General features: G+C 41.6%; 1 protein-coding gene across 5 annotated transcripts in view; it reads right to left on the reverse strand.

Moving 5' to 3' along the window:
* The window catches only part of NAPB (NSF attachment protein beta), a 52,202-nt gene extending 28,518 nt beyond the window's left edge, over window positions 1-23,684 (reverse strand). For 2 of the 5 annotated variants that reach the window (XM_025398490.1, XM_025398491.1), the window contains exons 1-2: window positions 23,470-23,684; window positions 4,123-4,202 (exon numbers count right to left, since the gene is read on the reverse strand). In XM_025398490.1, the coding sequence (XP_025254275.1) occupies window positions 4,123-4,202; window positions 23,470-23,567 (178 nt within the window). In that variant the 5' untranslated portion in view covers window positions 23,568-23,684. The remainder of the gene's footprint in view (window positions 1-4,122; window positions 4,203-23,469) is intronic. The other 3 variants (XM_025398493.1, XM_025398492.1, XM_025398489.1) reach the window with 3 other exon arrangements.
* Window positions 23,685-24,632: the final 948 nt, after the last annotated feature.

The raw sequence follows: 24,632 nt of genomic DNA on the forward strand, positions 1-24,632 counted from the left end.
ATTTTGTAGAGACAGGTTCTCACTATGTTGCCCACGCTGGTCTTGAACTTCTGGGCTCAAGCAATCCTCCAGCCTCAGCCTCCCAAAGTGCTGGGATTACAGGTGATTATACCTGGCCATAAACATCCAATTCTGCTAAAGCTTCAGTTGCATCTCTTGTTCCAACTCCCTCTCCCCAGAGGAAATGCATAATTCTCATGTGGGTTTCTGAACCTGAGGGCAAAGGGACAGTACAAACTCTGGAGCCCACCTGCCCAGGTTCAATTCTTGCTCTGTATCTCAGTTTCTGATTAAAAGAGTACCCAGGCATCTTTGAAAAATATGTAGCCACCAGCATGACATGGGTAGTGCTATGATCTGAATGGTAGTATCCCCCCAAAATTTGTATTACTGGAACCTGATATCCAATTTGACAGTGTTACGAGGTGGGGCCTTTGGGGGAGTGACGAAGTCATGAGAGCGCCACCCTCATAAATGGGACGAGTGCCCTTATAAAAGAGGTTGAAGAGAGCTGCCATGCTCCTTCCACCACATGGGGACACAGCAAGAAGGTACCATCGTGGAAGCTGAGAACATTCCTCACCAAACACGGGATCTGCTGGCACCCTGATCTTAAACTATCCAGCCTCCAGAAGTCTGAACAATACATTCATTTTCTTTATAAATTACCCTAAGGTATTTTGTTATAGCAGCAGAAAGAAAGCAAGGCACTGAAGAATCAGAGTAGATGCCAGCCTCAGGGCTAGAGCTGGAACTGAAGAAGCCCTGCTGGCCCCTGGTGAATCATGAGAGGCTGGTGGGTATCTAGGAGGGGCAAAGGCCACTACCAGGGCAGTGGCCAGGCACCTGGGGTACTTGGGACAGCACTTAACCATGAAGTGGCAGCTCAGTAACATATCTGGCTAAGTGGGAGCTTTGATGGGCTCTGCCTCAGAAGAAGGTAGTAATAGCTTGGACTTCACAAGTAAAGTGCTTAGAAGGGCCTGACTCACATTACACACAGTGGCCACTTTCATTATTATATGCAAATCTAGCCTTAGTTCACACCTGCGGTCTGGCATGTTGAAATGCCATCATTTTTTTACAACGTACATCCTTGCTCTCCTGCTGGCATTTCATTTTTAGTAACTTATCTATGTTTCCTGTCCCAGAATCAGTCATGGTCCATCCTTTTCTTGCTCAGTAATACCACAACACCCAGGCTCTTCTAGGCTACCTCCATCTCCAGACAATAGTAAGTGCTTTAATTTTTACATTTTCACATTCCCACATTCCAAAACGAGTTGCTGGCTTACTTTTTCACTCTGACTATTCATTCCAATCATTAATAGCAAATGCTAGCTCGGTCTATCTAAACTTGGAAGTGTCGGGCCGGGCACAGTGGCTCATGCCTGTAATCCCAGCACTTAGGGTGGATCACGAAGTCAAGAGTTCAAGACCAGTCTGGCCAACACGGAGAAACCCCATCTCTACTAAAAATACAAAATTAGCTGGGCGTGGTGGCGCATGCCTGTAATCCCAGCTACTCCAGAGGCTGAGGCAGGAGAATCGCTTAAACTCGGGAGGCAGAAGTTGCAGTGAGCCGAGATCGCGCCACCACACTCTAGCCTGGATGACAGAGCAAGACTCCATTCTCTGAGGTGGGGGAGGGAACTTGGAAGTGTCTTTAAAGGAGCATATATTAAATTAAATGGCCTCTGAGAAGCCACACAACTTGGGCTAAATTTCCTCACCTGCAAAACTGGTATAATACCTGTCAGGATGATCTCTCAAAAACTGAGTATCAAACAAATTAGCTTAATCATTATGAAAGAACTTTTAAAACTATAAAGAGATGCAATGCTGTTATGATCATCACCAATGCAACATGGATAGAATTTCAAGGAATCTAATATTCATCCACTCAATAAATATACTGAGCACCTATGACTTTGCAGGTAATAATCCAAGGCCTGGAGATACAGCAGAGATAAAACACACAAATGTGGCCTTCCAAGGTTTACTTTCTAATGAGAATCACCATATAATAAAAACGTAAATATAAATCAATAAAACATTATGTAATTTATTTTTGCTAGATGGTGATAAGTATGTTGGAGAAAAAAAAAAGTTTCCAGGAAGGACAAGTTTGTTATTTTTAAAAGGGGTGGCCAGAGAAGACCTCACCAAGAAGATGACATGTGAAGAGGGAGCTGAAGGAAGTAGGGACCCAGCAACATTCTGTTTGGGGGAAGAGTAGGGAGACAGGGGGAACAGTACATGCGAAGGCTCTGAGGTGGGAGCTGGGTACACAAGGAAGGGGATAGTCTTTGAGGGCCACTACAGGGAGGTCAGCTCTTATTTGGAATGATATGACCTTGCTTAACTTGTGTTATGTTACTTAATTAACACATTTATGCCTAGTGTTCCTTTACTGGAACGCTAAGCATGTGAGAGGTATTTATATCCCATCCTACTGCTAAGGTCATCGCCAAGGTCTGATTTCCGAAATTCAAAAAACTGCAACCTCAGACATAAGTGGAAACAGATTGGAAAAGTGCAGAAGTATGGCGATGTCAGGAGGCTAGAGCGTCATCCCAGGCAACAGATAATGGGTGGTGCACATATGAAGCCTTAGTTATATACGTGATCAGTGGCCTCCCTGAAATGGAATTTCCAAAGGTTAGAATATCTGATCACCAGATACAATTAGTAATAAGTGGTCTCAGCCAGGCGCAGTGGTTCATGCCTATAATCCCAGCACTTTGGGAGGCCGAGGCGGGAGAATCGCTTAAATTATTATATGCAAATTATTATATGTAAATAATTATTTGCATGGATGGCCTGAGCTCATGAGTTCGAGACCACCCTGGGCAACATGGTGAAACCCCGTCTCTACTAAAATACAAAAAATTACCTGGGTGTGGTGGCACATGCCTGTAGTCCCAGCTACGCGGGAGGCTTAGGCACAAGAATCACTTGAGCCCCGGAGACAGAGATTGCAGTGAGTCAAGATTGTACCACTGCACTCTAGCTTAGGCTACAGAGTGAGACTTTGTCTTAAATAAATAAATAAATAAGTAGTCTCTTCAGGTAAGATCACTTTTTACTTACAAGACCTGACCAAAACAAAAGATGAAATGTGAAACAAACTGTTTTTTCCTCCATTTTAAAAACACAAGACAATTCAGGCATAAGTGTGTTTTGAAAAATAGCATATCTAAAGCCTTAGCTAAAACTAAACTTCTTATAAAGATCTTACCTTTTAGATTCAACTAGTTCAAAAGCATTTTTCTCCTTTGAAATGATTTTAAAGTATCTGCCTTGAAACAGCTTGTAGAGGGCAAGAGTCCCACTTCCAATCCCACAGCAGCTGTGAGCCAGAGCTCAACACCCACGTCCCCTGCTCTGGTCAACGGTGGTCTCCATTTTCACTATAGAAATATCCCATCACTAAGGCATGAAAGATCTCTTTCGCTGAAGAGAGAGGGATGAATTTCTCTGAAAGAGCCATCTCATCTCAGACCAATGAAAACAATAATCCTGTGAATTTTGTTATGCCCGGTCTCACTGGGTAGAAAGCATTACTTTAAAAAATAACCATGAGTCTCTTGAGGTTAATGTAAATCCATCCCCCTCCCCCCAAACCACACTGTCATAGTTCTCAGTGGAATCACAATCAGTTATTGTGTAGCAGAGAATGGTCATTCTCAACCAATGTTCAGGTAAAGAAAACCAGGCATTTCTCTTTATCCCACTAGTTTTAATGACTTTTATTCCAACTTTCATTCCTTATAGCACTGTATTTATTTAGGCATATTAGTAAGAAACAAAGATTACTCTAATTCCAAGTAATTTTAACTATTTTTAGTTACCAAGTTACCACATGCCTACTGTATTAAGAAGTATGGAAACTAAGACAGACACTGTCCCTGTGCTTGAACTTAAGCCAGGCTTTCCAGCTTCATTCACTTAGAGCACACCCCTTCAGTCTCCATGTCAGCAGCAGCCAGGCCAGTTATTCAGCACTGACACCTGTCTCTGGGGTCAATAGTCTTGCTCATTAAGGGAAAACAGTCATTTCTTCCTTCAAAGTGATTTTAAACCATTTGCCTAAAAAACAAACAAATTCTTTGTACATACCACTCCAATTTTTAGCCATCTTGAACATATTTGCAGCTCTGGTATACATTTCACAAGCCTCTTCTATTCTTGTGTTTCCTCTGAGAAAAAGTTAAAAAATAGGTTACATTTTAACAACCATCCACATCTCTAATTCTCCCTCCCTCAAATGATAAACATTTAGTATGTACTTGCTATGTGTCAGACAAGCATTACAGAATCTTAACCTCTGTTTAAAGGAGATACTCTTACTATCTGTTTTCCAAATGAGAAACTGGGGTGTTAAGTGGTAAAGTTACTAGCCCGAGGTGACATGGAAAGGATAGCTCAGAATTAAGACTCATACACAGGGCAAGGCATGATGGCTCATGCCTGTAATCCCAGAACTTTGGGAGGCCAAGGCGAGCGGATCACCTGAGGTCAGGGGTTCAAAACCAGCCTGGCCAACATGGTGAAACCCCACCTCTACTAAAAATACAAAAAGTAGCTGGGCATGGTGGCAGGCGCCTGTAGTCCCAGCTACTCAGGAGGCTGAGGCAGGAGAACCGCTTGAACCTGGGAGGCAGAGGTTGTAGTGAGCTGAGATGGTACCACTGCACTCCAGCCTGGGCAACAAGAGCAAAACCATGTCTCGAAACAACAACAACAAAAAAAAAGAAAAAAAAAAAGACTCAAACACAGATCTGGCTGACCCCAGAACCAGAGGGGTTACAGACTAAAGATGTTACTCTGATTACATCTTTAATCAGAGTCCTTCCCATCTATAAAAGTTGGAAGTTTTATATCAGTTTGAGTAGTTAAAAGTAGGTTTTTCAAAGGAGATTAAATTTTGAAGGATAAAGACATCTTTTCCCTGTTATCTCCCAAGAGTTCAGCATTATGTTTATTCAGAAGCCACATCAGATGAGAAAGTGGCTTTCTACATTCTACAGCTGTATGATGTCAACTCTGGTAAGGGCAAGTCCTTCTCTAACCTGGAGGAGGCCTCAGGGTCCAGCCCAGTATAGAAATGCATTTTGCAACACCCTGAGAAATGCATTTTACAACACCCTGAGAGAAGGGTACCTCCACTGTTGCTTGAACATATACAGTTCTGCAAAGTTCTTCACCGAGCAGCTGACTCCACTGAGGGACAGCTCTAAGCTACTTGGAAATTTCTTTTCACATAAAAGCCAAAATTATCCTCCATAATCCTCCAAGAGTTAACTTTGCTCTTACTATGCTAAGGTCCCTCCATGAAAGACGTTTATCTTGTCTATATACAATCATAAAATAACCAGCGGAAAACTGAGATGCAGTAGACTCTGTACAGTACACATAACAAGGAACTCAGTGGGGTGTGGACATAAGGACTCAGAGACAGGAGAGGTCGAGGCTGACACTGGATGCTGGGCCTGGTATGAACACATGTACATGAAAGAGTGCACACACACGTGCCAGGAACTCCAATAAACTCCAAGCTCCAGCAGAGGAGCTTGCAGCTCCGTGTCAACACAAGTCCTAGTGCAGAGCAGAGGCTGGGCATACAGCAAGGCTCAGGTGTAACTCAGACCTTAGGCATTAACTACCAACAGTTTGACCCTGGACTAGTTCTTTAACTCCTTCACACCTCAGTTTTGACATGTGTAAATTGAAGATAATATTATGTATACCTAGGAGTTATTATGAGGATCAAAAGAAATAATCCATATACAGCTGCCACTGCAGAGCTTCACCCAGAGTAGGTACTCAATCAGAATGGTTATCATATCTAGATCCATGTATGGAAGGCATAAAAACATTTGTGAATATTACATTGTTATGTCTCATAAGGAACATGTTATCTAGAATAAATGCAAATCAAAACCACATATGTGATACCACGTGGCTCCTGCTAGAATGACTAGGATGGGCTACTGTCTGTCAAAAGACAGAAAATAACAAGAGTCAGGGAAGACATGGAGAAACCTTATATACGACTGGGAGGAATATAAAAGGGTGCAGCCACTTTGGAAAATGGGTTGGCAGTTGCCCAAAAGGTTAAACCTAAAGTTACCATATAACCGAGCAATTCCATTCCTAGGTACACACCCAACAGAAATCAGAATACTTCCCGTCAGGGCAAGGAGCCTCACGCCTATAATCCCAGCACTTTGGGAGGCCGAGGCGGGAGGATTACCTGAGGTCAGGAGTTCGAGACCAGCCTGGACAACATGGCGAAACCCCATCTACACTAAAAATACAAAAACAATTAGCCAGCATGGTGGCGCATGCCTATAGTCCCAGCTACTTGAGGGACTGAGGTTGCAGTAATCCAAGATCGCACCACTGCACTCCAGCCCACCGGTCTAGGCAACAGAGCGAGACTTTGTCAAGAAGAAAAGAAAAGAGAGAAAGGAAGAAAAGAGAAGAGAAGAGAAGAGAGAAAAGAGAAGAGAGAATGGAAGGAAGGACGGACACATATCCACACAAAAACTTGTATGCAAGTGTTCACAGCAGCATTAATCATAATAGCTAAAAAGTGGCCAGGCGCAGTGGCTCATGCCTGTAATCCCAGTGCTTTGGGAGGCCGAGGTGGGCGGATCACTTCAGGGCAGGAGTTCGAGACCAGGCCGGCCAACTTGGTGAAACCTCCATCTCTAGCAAAAATACAAAAATTAGCTGGGCATGGTAGTGGGCACCTGCAGTCCCAGCTACACGGGACGCTGAGGCAGGAGAATCACTTAAACCTGGAAGGCAGAGATAGTGTCACTGTACTCCAGCCTGGGTGACAGAGCGACTCCGTCTCGAAACAAAAAAAAAGCTAAAGAGTGGAAACAACTCAAAAGTCCATCAACTGATTAACAGATAAATAAAAAGTGGTATACACACACAATGGAATATTAATGGCAATAAAAAGAAATGACGTATTAATACATACTACACCATGGTTGAGCAGTCACAATGATTCCATTTATATGACAGGTCTACAGTAGGCAAATTTTTAGAGACAGAAAACAGGTCAGTGGTTGGTAGTGCTATGTTGTGAATGTTTTTGTCCCCTCCAAAACTAAGTTAAAATTTAATCCCCAATGCAACATTGTTGGGAGGTAGGGCCTACTGGGAGGTGTTCAGGTCATGAGCGCTCTGCTCTCATGAATTTATTAAGGCCACTAATAGAAGAGCTTGTGAAAGTGAGGTTCCATTTTCTCTGGTTCTCTCTTCTACCGTGTGAAGACAAAATAAGAAAGCCCTCACCAGATACCAGATGCTGGTGCCTTGATCTTAGACTTTCCAGCCTCCAAAATTGTGAGAAATACATTTCTGTTCTTTATAAATTACCCAGGCCAAGGTTATTGTGTTACAGCAGGGCAAAGCAGACAAAGACATCTAGAGGTGGGAGTGTTGGGGAAAAACAGGGAGGTGAGAGAAAATGACAGCTAAATGGTACAGGGTTTCTTTCTGGGGTGATGAAGATGTTCTAAAACTGCGGTGGTTGCATAGCCCTGTGAATATGCTAAAAACCTCTGAATTGTACATTTTAAATCAGTGAATTGTATGGTATGTGTATTAAATCTCAATAAAGCCTCTTCCCTAACACACACCAAAAAAAAAAATCAAAAAACAAACAAAAACCTTTGGGGACTATGTTACACAGTGAAAGATGGAATGGCAACAAGCCATACCAAACATGAAGTGTCAGAGTAAGCTACAGCTTTCTCTCACACCTTCACGTCCCTTTCCCTCCACTTCAAATCTACACAATAAAAAAAAAAGAAAAGAAAAATAGCTAATAAGTTTCCTAAATGGAAAATTCCTGACATGAAAACGTTCTCAACCTTAGCCATACCTCCCTTGGCATAAAGTCTTGCTACTTTCCTGGGTCTTGTTTTTCTAAAGAGTACTGGGAATCTTGAACTGTAATTATAGTTCAATCATTCTTATTAAAGGTTTCTAAATAAAACTAGCTTAATTAAAATGTATTTTATCCACTTATTTTCAGAGATAGATACAGCTAGAATTAACAGAGTTCCTACATTATTCTAGGTTTTATGCTAGATACTTCCTTATATGATATGTCATTTTCATTATTACAACCATGAAAGACACTATCTCCATTTTACCGAAAAGAAAATGGCATATAGAGGTCAATGGCTTATCCAAGGGATTAAATTTAAGCCAAGGTCAGTAGTGTACCTGACACTTGACTTAAAGTTCAGTGATCTTTGAACCTTGCTAAACCATGAGATCCTGTCTCCTGAAACAGAATCACCAGAGGTAGCCTCACTTTAAAAATCCATTTGTCATAAACTGACCATAAGTTTAAAACTTCATGAAAAAATGTACTTTTGAAATTACCCCTGATGCTTATTTTGTTTTATATGAAAATTAATTTTTTGTAAATTTTATGGACAAGTATTCAGAATTTGCATTCAAAGTAACAACTGTTATCCAGAGGTCTCACAGTGAGGCAGAAGATCCTTGGAAACAATATTCTGTGAAGAATCCATATTACACAGTGACATAAGTTAAATACATGACACTCAATTGACGTTAAGAAGCTAAACTGAGCTAAATTAACTATTGTTTTGTATTACAGGAATCTGACTTTGAAGAAGAAAACATTTTCCCCACCGTGAAAGAAAACACTGCCCAGCAAGCACAAAACCACTGCCACCTGGCTGCCTGGTGGTTCATGCAGCTGAACCACCCCTGCATTCCAGAGGCAAGGCAGACTCTCTTCTTCTTGACCATACTGACTCAGGAAACATTTACTGAGATCTGTATGTGCCAGAAAACACTAAGGAAATAAACTTCTTGCCCACAAAGAGGTCACAACGTTGAGGAAAGAATATCAAGCTTCATGGCTAGAAGGGTCTGAGAAAAAGCCTATGAATTCCCCATGTTCCCTTGAGGAAACATAGTCAAAGCCACAAATGTCCCACCAGAAGCCAGGGAACAGTAGAGCTATAAAAACCAATTCATCTTCAAATAATCTAGAATCTTGATTTCCCCCATCCTGAATAATAACTATTTCAGAGCATTGTAAAACTATGACAACCATAGTTTTTTTAAAACTGTGGGTGGGAGGAAGGAGATATCGTAGAATTGTGAGAACTAATGACACACACATCATGAGATGTACCTCAAAGAAAAAGGCTGACAACTCCTGAGGTAGAAATAAAGCTGCCTCTAAAAATCACAAGATATTAGAGTAGAAATACCACAAAAAGTGACAGTGACAGTACTATGAAGATAAGCATGTGGAACCAGAGGCAAAATTCAGCTCTAACATCAGGATGCCATGAAGGGGTGTTTCAAGCCATCCCAAAAGACTGAAAAGGGACTTGCCCAGTGTGGGGAGCCTGGGGGGATCCCCACAAAGCAGGATAGCTTTTTTCTCATTATTTACCAGCAGTATCTCCTTAGCCACTAGACTGATGCTCTGGGGAAAGGAAGCAGCACAGGGCCTGCCACAATAACAAGGCTGACTGCTTAGTGTCTGGATGGAACAAACTGTCCACATTAATGTTTTAAGGTTTCCCATGTATGCCTCAAAATAATAAGCAAATGTAGAAAAAATTCAGAAGAGAGGAAAATTCAAAATCTGTCTAAAAGTGCCTCTGCCATATAGAACTGTGATATTATAGGCTCTATAAACAATTTATTTCCACCTGATGCTTCACTTCTGGAATCTCCACAGATTCTAAAAACTTGATAAACTTAACCCTTCCAAAATTATTCTATTTCAGGTCTTAATATATTTTAAAACAGTACAAATCTTTTATGTGATGCAAAAGTAGAGATTTCTTCAGTGGGGGAGATACAGAGGCCCCAGGAGGACATAAAACAACTGGAAGAGATATTTTCACACGTTCTCAACAAAAAGAAATGATAAATGTATGAGGGGATGAGTATGCTAACTATCTTCATTTGATCATTATACAACACAGACGTATATCAAAAAAACAAATTGTACCCCAACAATATGTGCAATACAATGTGTCAATTAAAAACTATTTTTTAAAAAAAGGTAGGAGGGAGATACTCTCTAGAATGCTAATTTGAATTCTTACATCAAAAGGCAGCATCTAAATGTTTCACTGTTCTTTTATAAATCAGTAATGCAGAAGCCCAAGGTATGGTGGAAAGGTCCAGGGCATGGGCTTGAGTCAGACTACCTACAAATGAACACTGTCATTTATTTACTAGCTTTCAGTTCCCTGGAGCAGCCAGGCCTGTCTTGGCCTTGGAGAGAAAGAGAAATTCCACCAAGCCAGCTAGCACTGTACCACTAAGGGGAGCGCTGCCTCGGTGGCCTTGGACTTTTGGAATCAATTTTCTAGGAACTTTCCACTTTGCTTCTGCTTAATTAAGGACAAAAATCATAGATTCTCAAACAGAGAAAATAATCGGAGACATTTAAGGACTGTGACCAAAGTATTTCTGTTTAAGCACAATTTCCTGAAATAAAGCTTTTGAGAACAAGTATAACAAAGAAAGCTAGTTAGACTTTATTTTGACAATAGTTTTCTAAAGCCTCAACTTTATATGGGGAGTAGTCATCTTTATAGAGAAGAAATAGGCATAGACTGGACCTATTAATAAAACAAAACACAGATATTTAAATACTTAAGATAATGGTAACAGCTAGATTAATTCAGAAATGACTGTTACACAACCTAATTTACCAAGAGCAGTTTTTAAATTGAATTTCAGTCTTTATAAAAATTTAAGCTGAATTTCAGTCTTCAGAAAATATTGATGAGACATGTGATTCCCAAAAAATCATGGTGGCTGCTTACAGATAAATATATCCACACATCCTCCAAAAACCTTACAGATCAACAAAAAGCAAACACAACCACCCATAATCCGTGCCCACAGCAAAAGGAGGCAGTATTCAGCAAGCCTCCATTAAATATAATTGAGGAAATAAAAAATCCAAAACTACCAGAGCTAGCAACACTGCCTCTGCTGCCAGTCAGAGGGGAATCTGTGGAGGAGAGGGGAGTTTAACCTGGCAATTGTTGTCCAGGGAAGAACTCTCAGCAAGGAAGTGCCCTACCAGGGTAGGCAAACACCCCAGACCAGGTGGAAGACCTGGTAGGTTAGAGCACTGCAGTTGGGAACGAATAGAGGGGCTTTGCCACAGGCAGCAGTTTCCAGAAGACACTGTTTCTGGGAGAAGGCAACTTAGAAGGTGGGGGCAACTCTATGGAGGCTTGGCAGTGAAAGGAAAGAAGGCAAGTGATGGAAATACATTCTTGATACAAAAGAGTATCAGAAAATTAGAAGTTACGCCAACCCTCTATCTACCCCTCTACAGCACCATTCATTAAAGAAACCGCATTTAACTGTACCTACACAAGGCAGCATTTAAACTAAGAAACCCGTGAAGTCACACAAACCCCTCATCTCCTGTCACAGAAACACATGCTATTGTGTGTCCAAGAATCTCTGTGACTCTCTACACTAAACATTAATGAGAAACAGCATCCATATGAAGCTACTATATAAGAAAGAAGATCCTAAGTGAATTAATGCAGGAATAGAAAACCAAATACCACATGTTTTAACTTATAAGTGGCAACTAAACACTGGATACCCATGGGCATACAAATGGCAACAGTAGACACTGAGGACTCTAGAGGGGCATGGGGGGAGAAACAGTTGAAAAACTATTGGGTACTATGCTCAGTATCTGGGTGACAGGATCATTTGTACCCTAAACCTCAGTATCACACAATATACCCACCCAGTTAACAAACCTGCACATGTTCCCCCTGAATCTAAAATAAAAGTTGTAAAAAAGGAATAAATATTAAAATAAAATTGAGTCATACCAAAACAACCCCAAAACAAAAAAGAAACAAGAATTAAAATATGTTCCCTAAAACAATCACAAGGCACAGGAAAACAATTCCATATGACTGAAATATTATTAAACAGATATGAAAGTACATCATAAGTTAGAAATTTAAAAATTCATCATGGAAATACACACAAAAAAAGTAAGATGATGAACTCTTGTTTCAAATTCTAGAAGGACAGAAATAAAAAGACAAAATGATCTCGGAAATAAAATCTCTGTTATAACATACCTAAGGGGAGAGCAGATTCTACTGACAATAAGGAAAACTATGCAAACAGTCAAGAGAACAAAAATGAAGAGAAAAGGATCTAAGTAAAAGTGATACAGGATGGGCAAAGAGCCAATATCAATGTAATTAGAGTCCCTGAAGAAGGGAGGAAAAAAACCCACTTTCACAATCTGAGAAAATTTTCTGGAAACAAAAGGCATGAATCTAAATACTGAACAGGCCTACATGTACTTGGAAAACTGACCCAGAATAGCCTACTATGAAACATATCCTAGTAAGATGACTAGATTTTATAAATGAAGAACATTTCTGGGCTTCCACATAAAACGGCAAAGTTACTTCTAAAACTAAGAAAATCAGGCTAAGACTTCAACAGCAATATATAGAGCAAAAGAACAGTGGAACAATCCTTTACCGGAAACTCAAGGGGGAAAAAAGTGTGAGCCAAGGATTATACAATCAGGCCATCCATGAAGCACCCCCAGTGTAAGCCAGAACCCAAGGGATAACTAAGAGATGACTAGGAAACATAGTTGAAATGAGTGGTGGTGTCACTGCATATGTTGTATTGTATATCTAAGACAAAATGTGAGGACAAGGGTAGAAAAATAATAAGGAAACACTTCTATGTCTGATAAAGTACAAACAGCTTGAAAAAAAAAAAACAGGCACATTAGAGAACAAGAGATGTAGAAAATGCTCACTGAGAGGCACATAGGTAATAGGAGTTTTCCAGAGTAAACAAAATAATAGGCACCTAAGTAAGGAAAAGGAGCTAAGGATATTTAAAAACATTTATAGCATAAAGGTAACCAGTAGAACAAAATTACAAACCTTCCTAAAAAGAGAAAAGAGATGACATGAAGACAAATAACAACGAAAATATAATATACAGTACATATAGTGGTATGACAGTTAAGAACCAATCATATACTTGTCATTTTCAGATCTGCTCACAAAATAAAACCCAACTTTGTGCTCAATACAAGAAACACAACTAAAATACCAATTCCGAAAGGCTTAAAATAAAGGGATGGTCAAAAGTATACCAAACAAATCAAGCAGCTCTTGTTAGCACTGTCATAACAGCAAATAACCCTGATGTCTCCCAAAGGCTTCTCTCAGTCACTTGACTTGTTACTGCAGACTGGCTGTGACTGCTGGCTCTTTCTCCAAGTGTCATCATTCTCTACTGTGGAATGTACCACTTATCCGGTATATATACTCTTCTTAATTTCTTACAGAAGGAAAAAGCCATGGCACAAGTGCCTTCCACTCATACTTTATCAGTCGAAGTCAGTCACACAGCCACAACTGGCAGCAGAGGGCACACGGTAACAGACGGCATGTATGATCCTCTTACATAATACAGTCCTAAGGAATGCAAATACAAGCAATAAGAAAATAGAGATTGCTACCCTGCAATGAGACAAAATTTGGGCTCAAAGGCCTTCAAGAAGCTCACTTCATAATGCTAAAAATATAATTCATAATAATATTGGTTGTGAAAATCTATGCACCAAAAACACAGTAGCCCCCTTTATAAAGCAGAAATTGCAAAAGTTAAAAAAGATAGAAATACACTTATAAGAAAGCAGATATTAATATGCCCCTCTAAGTCCAAAACAGATCAAGTGAACAAAAAATACAGACATGAAAGACACAGACAATATAATCAATAACTAGACATGAGGGATCTCTATCAAAATTTGACAAGAAAATATCCACTTTCTAAAGTATACACAGGGGATTACAATCCCAGCACTTCGGGAGGCTGAGGCAATTGGATCATTTGAGGTCAGGAGTTTGAGACCAGCCTGGCCAACACAGTGAAACCCCATTTCTACTAAGTATACAAAAATTAGCCAGGTGGGGTGGCACATGCCTGTATTCCTAGCTACTGCGGAGGCTGAAGCAGGAGAATCGCTTGAACCTGGGCGGCGGAGATTGCCGTGAGTTGCACCACTGTACTCCAGCCTGGGCGACAGCGTGACTCTGTCTCCAAAAAAACAAAGTGTACATGGGGGCTGGGTGCAGGTGGCCCATGCCCATGATCCCAGCACTCTCTGGGAGGCCAAAGCAGGAGGATTGTTTGAGGCCACGAGTTCAAGACCATCTTGGGAAACACAGCAAGACTCCGTGTCTAAAAAAAATTTGTGTACCTGGACCATTCATGAACACCAACAATATATTAAGTGGCAAAGAAAATCTCTGATCATAATGAAAAAAAAAAAGTTTAAGTAATAATATACAAAGAAAGGCCATTCTTTCTACCTGGAATAAAACCCTTAAAAAAAAACCTCTTGGAACAAAGGGGAAACAAACTAAGATAAAAATATTGTATAACAGGATCTATAAAATACAACTGAAGCAGTTTTAGGAACAAAAGTATAGCCATGAATATTTGAATCCATACAAATAAAATAATGAAAACAGTGAAAAAACACCTCCCTAGAAAAATGAACCAGAGGGAAAAACAAAAGAAGCCAAAGAAAGCAATAAAGATAAAAGTGGAAGTCAGTAAGACAGAAAACACAAAACCAGTAGAACAAATCAATCAAAATATTCGTTGTTTAGGGAAAAAGAATCAAAAGAATCAAGGAAAAAAGGGAAAAAACACAAATACAAAAATAAAGTGACAGAAGAAAATTACTAAAACAGAACATTTTTAAAAGTCAGAAAAGACTACTATGCACAATGCAAATATATTTTTTAAAACTTAGATAAAATGAATTATTTCCCAGGAAAACACAATTTACCAAAATTGACAGCAGTAGAGAAAGAAAATTTAATTACAAACTCCAGAGACAAAAACAAGAAAGTTAGCAAAGAAATACCCATCAAAAGCCCCAATGGTTTCACTGTGGTGTATTCTTAAACCTTCAAAGACTGGAGTCCAAAAAAAAAAAGAAAAAATCCAAATTATTTTTGGGAGGCACCTGCAACAGCAATACTTCAAGCTGATAAAGACTACATACAAATGAACTGTAGATAAAATAATCCTAAATTATATATGTAAAAATAGAATCTAGGCCGGGCACAGTGGCTCACGCCTATAATCCCAGCCCTGTGGGAGATGAACCAGGCAGATCCATTCAAGCCCAGGAGTTTGAAACCAGCCTAGCCAACATGGTGAAACCCCATATCTAATAAAAATACAAAAATTAGCTGGGCATGGTGGCCTGTGCCTGTAATCCCAGCTGCTCAGGAGGCTAAGGTGGAAGGATCACTTAAGCCTGGGAGGCGGAGGTTGCAGTGAGTAATGAGCACACCAGCCTGGGCGACAAAGTGAGACCCTGTCGCAAATAAATAAATAAATAAATAAATAAATAAATCTAAATTTAAAAATATCTAAAAAAATCTAAATTTAAAAATATCAATTTATTTATTATATTACAATCCTGAGATTTACTCCAGGAGTGCAAGGACAGTACAATACGAGGCCTCGTATTTACTAATTAACATATAATAACTCTAAGGAGAAAAATGTTTATCTTCACAGATATTCAAAAAGGCCTTCAAAATACAACACTAATGCATAATGAAAACACGGACTAAAACTGGAATTGACAGACATGTCCTTACCATGAAAAAAGATACCTTAATTCAAGAAAGTACTGACTTTACCCATTTCCTTAGTATATCAAAAATATCGCAATTTGGACAATATATTCTCTTTGACTCCATAACTCACAAAAATAGAAAAATATATTAAAAAATTTTTAAGTAAAATATTTTGATTAGCTTAAATACTTATTCAGCATTAATTCATATGATTAATTAAGATTTAAATCTGCTGTTTATATACACAAGGTAATAGAGATTGAGATATAACTAAGTAAAATGAGGGGGTAAAGGGGAAAATCTAAGACTATGAAAGTTATAATAAATTCTTCATCATTTTTAGCAAAATCAATAGATACTGTCTAAAATCAAGAAATCAGGAAGTAGAAGTGCTCTAAAATTATTTAGAAATATGGTGGTAACCATCAGAAAAACTAATGAGAAAGTTAAAAATGGTTGCTTCTTAGGAGTGAGATTATGGAAAAGGCTCAGATAACTTTTATTTTCAACTGAAAACTCTCTGTGCTGGGCACGGTGGCTCACGCCTATAATTCCAGCACTTTGGGAGGCCGAGGCAGGCGGATCACGAGGTCAGAAATTCAAGACCAGCCTGGCCAACATGGTGAAACCCTGTCTCTACTAAAAATACAAAAATTAGCTGGGCGTGGTGGCACATGTCTGTAATCCCAGCTACTCAGGAGACTAAGGCAGGAGAACTGCTTGAGCCCAGGAGGCGGAGGTTGCAGTGAGCCAAGATCATGCCACTGCGCTTCAGCCTGGGCAACAGAGCAAGACTCCACCAAAAAAAAAAAAAAGAAGAAAACTCTCTGTACTCCTTGTACTTTTCTACCGTGTACAGTTACAATGTTTATAATAAACAAATATTTAAATAAAAGGCCTGGTACTGGGGCTAACCCCTGTAACAGCAGCAGTTTGGGAAGTTGAGGTCAGCAGAGCAGATCATTTGAGTCCCGGAGTTGCAGACAAGCCTGGGCAATATAGCAAGACCCTGTCTCTACAAAAAATACAAAATTAGTCAGGCGCGGTAGTGCATGCTTGCAGTCCTAGCTACTTGGGAGGCTGAGGTGGGAGGATCTCTTGAGCTCAGGAGGTCAAGGTTGAAGTGAGCAGATATCTGGCCACTGCCTTCCAACCTAGGCAACAGAGTGAGAGCTTGTCTCAAAAAAATAAATACATACATAAAACGGAAGAAAGTGACTTAAAGTCTTCTTTACTTGGTATAGCTTTACTCTTGAAAACTAGGTAAGAATAAAAGAAAAAAATCAGCATTTATATTAGCATTAATACATTCATTCTCTCCACCAATATTTACCACGTGCCCACCACATGCCTCAGGCTGGGTGACGTGTTAGCCACAGCAACAAAACAGGTACACTTCCAAGGAGCCACACATGACCACTGGCCCTCCCTCTCTCTCCAGAGTAACCGCACCTCACAGAGCTCACAAGAATGAAAGAATATGTGGAGAAAACTGCAAAAATGCAACAAGAAAAAGGCCAGTCTGGTAACAGCTTATCATTTGATACCAAGCTGTAACAACCTAAAATCAGAAAACCGGCCGGGCACCGTGGCTCACGCCTGTAATCCCAGCACTTTGGGAGGCAGAGGCGGGTGGATCACAAGGTCAGGAGATCAAGCCCATCCTGGCTAACACGGTGAAACCCCATCTCTACTAAAAATACAAAAAAATTAGCCAGGCGTGGTGGCGGGCGCCTGTAGTCCCAGCTACTCCAGAGGCTGAGGCAGGAGAATGTCGTGAACCCGGGAGGTGGAGCTTGCAGTGAGCGGAGATCGCGCCACTGCACTCCAGCCTAGGCGAAGAGCGAGACTCTGTCTCAAAAAAAAAAAAAATCAGAAAACCAAACAATTATAATAAAGTTATATAGCTCTGTGCAACTGAATAAGCATTCTGACCTCATTCAATCCTTAACAACCGTGAAAACCAGATTCTGTCCCTCTGCCCATTTGAAAACTAAAAAAACAAGTTCTGAGTATGATTTACTTGACTATGGTCACCAAAATAGTAAATGAGAACTTGAGCCTCCACCTGGTCTCCCCATGAATAATAATATAATTATATTTCTTATGTGTATTATATAATTTATAAAAATAATTGTTCAATTTATAATCTATTTCTTTTGAGAAAGATACACAAATATACATATATATTTCTTATACTGTATCACCTGTCTCTATAAGTAAACCTGAGCCTAATAATTTTTTTAAAAGTTCAATCTGCATTTGAACAACAATTGTAACTGAGGAAAACCTAAATGCTTCACCTATGTTATCACATGGCCCCACCATATTTTGGCAAAACTTAAAAGCAATCTTTGTTGAAATAAACACAAGTGAAGAATACTGATAATTTATAGTCTGCAATGCTTAATATTCACAATTTTCACAAACAGCTAATAAATTATAGATTCATAATTATTTCAAGATAACCCAGTGGGGCCTTTCATTAAATTTACATTGACATTGCCAGATTTATAGCTCTTGTGTAAACTCTGAGACTAAACACTGAAAGGCAAAAGAAGACAGCATTAACCATAAAGAACATCTTTCCATTGGCATTTTTTTTTTTTTTTTTTGAGACGGAGTCTCGCTCGGGGGCCCAGGCTGGAGTGCAGTGGCACGATCTCAGCTCACTACAACCTCCGCCTATCAAGTTCAAGTGATTCTCCTGCCTCAGCCTACCAAGTAGCTGGTATTACAGGTGCCCGCCACCCCACCAGGCTAATTTTTGTATTTTTAGTAGAGACAGGGTTTCACCATGTTGGCTAGGCTGGTCTCAAACTCCTGACTTCAAGTGATCCTCCCGCCTTGGCCTCCCAGAGTGCTAGGATACAGGCATGAGCCACTGCATCTGGTCTCCACTGTCATTCTTTTTTTTTTTTTAATTTTTTTATTTATTATTATTATTATACTTTAAGTTCTAGGGTACATGTACATAATGTGCAGGTTTGTTACATATGTATACTTGTGCCATGTTGGTGTGCTGCACCCATCAACTCGTCAGCACCCATCAACTCGTCATTTACATCAGGTATAACTCCCAATGCAATCCCTCCCCCCGCCCCCCTCCCCATGATAGGCCCCGGTGTGTGATGTTCCCCTTCCCGAGTCCAAGTGATCTCATTGTTCAGTTCCCACCTATGAGTGAGAGCATGCGGTGTTTGGTTTTCTGTTCTTGTGATAGTTTGCTAAGAATGATGGTTTCCAGCTGCATCCATGTCCCTACAAAGGACACAAACTCATCCTTTTTTATGGCTGCATAGTATTCCAGCCACATTTTGTGGCTGGAATGTGCCACATTTTCTTAATCCAGTCTGTCACTGATGGACATTTGGGTTGATTCCAAGTCTTTGCTATTGTGAATAGTGCCACAATAAACATACGTGTGCATGTGTCTTTATAGCAGCATGATTTATAATCCTTTGGGTATATACCCAGTAATGGGATGGCTGGGTCATATGGTACATCTAGTTCTGGATCCTTGAGGAATCGCCATACTGTTTTCCATAATGGTTGAACTAGTTTACAATCCCACCAACAGTGTAAAAGTGTTCCTATCCACTGTCATTCTTAAGCACTTTCTTCTATGTGCATTGTGCAGGTTATTCCCAGTCAGGTCTCACAGCAACAAGATGGAGGGGACAGTACTAAAAGAGGCTTTTCCAATTGAAAACTATCTTAATGTCAGCCTCAGGCCGATTTAAAATCATACCAGTACCTCATTAACATTATATGTTGGAATTTGAAATTAACTACAAAATTCCATAGCTCATTCCTGTCAACAAACTAAAGGACAATATAACTCCTTTGGAAGCAGTTTTACTAAATGTATTATACTACAAACTTGAGAAAAAGTTTTAACTCCACAACTACAAAAGCACATCACTGTTTAACTGGTAATTAAGCAGAAACACAAACCATCACAACAGTGGTTTCCTGCAATGTTTGCATCCCTTGTCAGCTCTTTTCCTGGGGAGGAAGGTGGGGGTGGGGAAGGAATACTGATACCTTACCTATCAAGCAGATAAGGCAGAGGATTTGTGCCTTACACAGAGAAGAAATATTTGACTGACACATTCTCATAAATACATAAGCATATTTTCATCTAATTTTACTGAAAGCAACAACAACAACAACAACAACAAAACTGTAGAATACTACTAAGAATACAGTATTGCCACAAAACCAGAGTGAGTGGTAAACACTAGAGGAAAACTCATGACAGGCTTTAATCTGCGGACAGAACATTCAGAATGTCTGTGATGTGAAATATCTGCAATATGCAAAGCACCTTTTAATGACCGCCACAACCTCAAAACAGATCGCCTGTCCTCTTTAAAGCACTAGCTAGTCAGCTCATGAGCTCTGATGATATTCAAGTCAGTCTGTGTGTTTTATTAATTTTGTGTTACGTTAATTCAGGAGTCTGACATAGAGATGGACTACCCTGTGTTTTAAATAAAGGATTACATGTAGACCTTTAGGAATGAATATGGGGACATTCCACAGCTAAGAAGGCAGGGGCAGGGTGGAGTGACATGTATTCCAGTCTAGAAAGGTGATGATACGTGCCATCTATAAGGTAGGATTCTAAACATCTAACACTGATACAGAATCTTAATTGTCCAACTGTCACAGAGACACTACGTCTGTTTTCTGGGTTCAGTAATTATATAATATTACTCAGCTCCTAAAACTTTAAGTACTCTTCTTCCTGCAAGCTTTCCTGGAGCAAGTATTACTGGAAATAACAGTCTTCAAAGTATAAATCACACTTGCATTAATGGTTAAAGCTCTTTCAGATATTTTATTTCATTAAAAGATCAATGAGGCTGGGCGCGGTGACTCATGCCTGTAAACCCAGCACTTTGGGAGGCCAAGGCAGATGGATCATGAGGTCTGGAGTTCAAGACCGGTCTGGCCAACATAGTGAAACCCTGTCTCTACTAAAAATACAAAACAAACAAACAAACAAACAAAAAACTAGCCAGGCGTGGTGGTGGGCGGCTGTAATCCCAGCTACTCAGGAGACTGAGGCAGGAGAATCGCTTGAACCTGGGAGGCAGTGGTTGCAGTGAGCTGAGATCGTACCACTGCACTCCAGCCCAGGCAACAGTGTGAGACTCTGTCTCAAAAAAAAAAAAAAAATCAGTGATGTACTCTAAAAGGTCTTTGACTCTGAAATTCTGGAAAAGTCATCTGTTTGGTCTACTACTTCTTTGATAAATAACTGGAGCTGACAATTTTGACTAATATGTTAATTAATATCTCATAGTCACTGTCTCCAACATCCATGGTTCCAAACGTTTTACAAACATAACCTCACTGAACCCGCATAAATTTTGAGATATACTATTATTGTCTCCATTTTATACACTGGAAACTGAAGCACAGAGAGGCTAAGTAACTTGCCCTAAGTCCCAAAGCTAGATAATAAACTGACCTGTTGTACCCAGGTAAGAACTAAGATGCACTAACTTTTGTGTAAAGTGAGTGTGAATGGTGAAGACTGGTCTTCGTATATGTCCTGTCAATAACATAGGTAGCAACAGTTAAAAGGGAGATGTTTCTTTAAAAACAAAGGCTTTTCAAAATCCTTTAAGGATTATAAGCTCAAGATTTGGCCTAGTTTCCTAAAAACATCGAAAACCTCTTTCCCAAAAGAAGTGTTCTCCTGAGACAAGCACCAAGTGCTGTCATGCTTTTTCCTCTGCCAGTTACAGACTCTCCCACAGGGAAGCACTTCCTGACTTGAAATACGTTGTAACATTAAAATAACCTCCTGGCATGAGGTACTATGGCATTAAATTTTATCAGAGTGAATTTTAAATGTTTTGTGAATCAAAACATTTAAAAGGAGTTAGTGTGGCGCTAGCACTTGATGGTACTGTTATAACTTTTTTTTTTTTTTTTTTTTAGAGGCGGAGTCTTCACTTTGTCCCCCAGGCTGGAGTGCAGTGGCACCATCTTGGCTCACTGCAAGCTCCGCCTCCCAGGTTCGCGCCATTCTCCTGCCTCAGCCTCCCGAGTAGCTGGGACTACAGGCGCCCGCCACCGCGCCCGGCTAATTTTTTGTATTTTAGTAGAGACGGGGTGTTATAACTTTTAAATGCAAAACAAAACATAATTCATAGCTATATCTCCTACACATCACATGAGAAATTTAGAAACCAGCTGTGATAAATGTCCTCTTAGAGGTTCTTGAGGACAGGGACCCTTATCTTCATGCATTTTTGCAGCCCTTTATGCATTTCTGCAGTTATGAGTACTGCACGAAACTTGTCCTTAAGCATTTCCTAAAGATATATCAATAGCCGTAAAGTACTATAATTTATAGCCAAAAGAATGAAGTTGGCAAAACAAGCTAAGAGCCCATTATGTGTGTCTTCGGAAATAAGAGTCTGAACTGAATGTGTACAGAAATGAAATCGTGTCTAGTCATGCAATGGGTTAAGTATCTGCTCTTGGTAACAGCAAAGGATCTTTCACTTTCAAAAGAAAAAAACGAAAACAGGCACACACAAAATTTCTGCCTTTCTCATCCTAAACAGCTGAATCATTCACATATTCAACAGCCCAGAAGAATTCTGGGCTGTCAGTGCGGGCTCTGCTTTTTGAGAGCTTGGAATTCAAAATCCTCCTTAAGAGAGCAAGGAAGAATTACAGGAGATTAACGGGATTCCCAAAGGGCGCTGACTTAAACAGGAGCAGCGTCACCGTTAATCAAACAGGAGGCCCTGGCTATCAATCAATCTCCGGAGAAGGAAAAATACTATGCTGAGAAAATACATTCGTTCATTATTCAAGTATTTACTAAAGGTGTACTCGGCGCAAGGCCCCTGGCGGGAGGCCAACAAGCACACCAGCTCTGGATCCGGCGCCTGGCAGCCCCCTCCCCCGCGGGGCCCACCAGCAGGCAGGACGCCCCCAGAAGCGCGTGCCAGGCGCCAGGGGCGGCCCCTGCACTGACCCCTCCGGTTCCTCCCAGGCGCGCCTCACCCGGACCGGTCTCCGGAGCGATACGGGCTTCAACGTGGCGAAATGCACCAATACGACTCGCCACGCACGGAGAAGGGGGCCCCACGCGCGCCCCGGGCTACCCCGCCCCCGGCCCTCAGGGAGCTGCTGACCTGCTAGGTAGTGGGACCCCCGCACCAACCCGGGCCAGGGCGACGGGGAAGATCCGGGGTCTCCAGAGGGCGCGTGGGGCTGACAGCCCCCCTATAGTGTTCTAGGGGCTTCCTGGGGCGCTTGGGGGGATCTGGGGGTCCTAGGGGTTCTCTGAAAGGCGCGTGGGGGCTGAGGGTCCCTGTGAGACTCTGGGGATTCCAAGGGGGCGTGTTAGGGGATCTGGAGGGTGTGTGGGGGCTGAGGAACCCTGGGGGGTTCTGCCGGCCCTAGGGGGTCTCTAAAGTGCGCGTGGGGGCTGAGAGCCCCTGGGAGGATGCGGGATTTCCAGGGACCCTGGGGGGCCCTGTGGGGTCTCCGGAGGGCGCGTGCGGACTGAGGGCCCCGGGGCGTCCTGGGGGCTCCAGGGGGCGCTAGGGGGCCCTACAGGATTTCTGGAGGACGCCTGCAGGCTGAGGGCCCCTAGGCGTGGTCTGAGGGTCCCAGAGGTCGCGTGGGGGACTCGGGGGGTCAGCGTGAAAGGAAGGGGGCCAAGTACCGAGACCCCCTAGGGCACGCACGGTCTGGCGCTCACCCAAACAGCCCTCGGAGGAAGGAGTGGGAGGCCTTGACTCGCTTCTCGGCCTCCGCCATCAGCTGTACCGCCTCACGCTCCTTCCCCGCGTTGTCCATGTCGCCAGCCGCAGCCGCCACAGCACCCTCAGCCGGCTCGCTGCGCGCCCAGGCGCCTTAGCCCTCCCTCTGGCGGCCGCAGGGGCGCAGGCGCAGGCGCGACGCGCGAGGCCTTTCGGGAGCTGTAGCCCAGGTTCTGTCATGGGGGCGGGGATGCGCGAGCCGCCTACTACAGTTCCCAGGAGGCCCCGGAGCGGGGTGTGTGTGAGCCGAGCATACGCACAGCTAACTCCCGGGACATCGGCGCAGGGGGCGTGACCACCCAGAGGGGTCCTGGGCCAAGGTGAACTTTAATCTTTTAGGTATGAGGACATGGTAAATGATCCGTGGCCTCTAGTAAATATCACCTACTCAGTAAAACTCGCATGGCAATGGGATGGATGAAGGAACAGGGGGATAACAGATTGGATGGAACCCACACCCTACATGCAAGTTCTGCAAAAGAGAATCTGGTGTAGCCACCAAAGCATCACATGCTTGATACCGCCTACCAAAAAACGAGCAACAGCTGGCAATAAAAGCCATTTTTATCTCCAAGAGCAAGACTTCCCCAATATAAGTTCAGTTATTTTTAAATCTCCCCAAACTAACTTTCTGTTGGTCCTGTCTTCCTTGGTTATAAATGAGTTGCATATATGCAATATATGCACAATCCACTCTTTTGTTGACTGAATTATATTCAGTGGATATCAACCACTGAACTCTTATCCTTTACATAATACTGGCCATAGTGGATGGATCTCCAGGGACAAAATTTGTGCCTGCCAGGAAGACTTTTAATCTCCTAGGAGAAGTATCCGTAGATAGATAGAATCCTGTGCCAGAGACTTTCAGGCCTGTCCCAGAGGGAGTTATTTTTGAATACAATGTCTAGACCATTCAAGCTTGGCAGTGCTAAGGCAGAGATGCTGAGGATTTATGACAGTTTCAAACTATTAATAAATACCCTCTGGGCACTGGCATGCAAAATTTTAAAAAATGAAGACTGTCTGTAGAGAGCAAGGCAAGAGGGGCCAAACTCCTAGAAAGAAAGTTGACTAAAGCACATATCACAGAGTTCATACA

This window comes from Theropithecus gelada, chromosome 10 (genome assembly GCF_003255815.1).
Source record: "Theropithecus gelada isolate Dixy chromosome 10, Tgel_1.0, whole genome shotgun sequence".
In the NCBI taxonomy this organism is placed as follows: domain Eukaryota; kingdom Metazoa; phylum Chordata; class Mammalia; order Primates; family Cercopithecidae; genus Theropithecus; species Theropithecus gelada.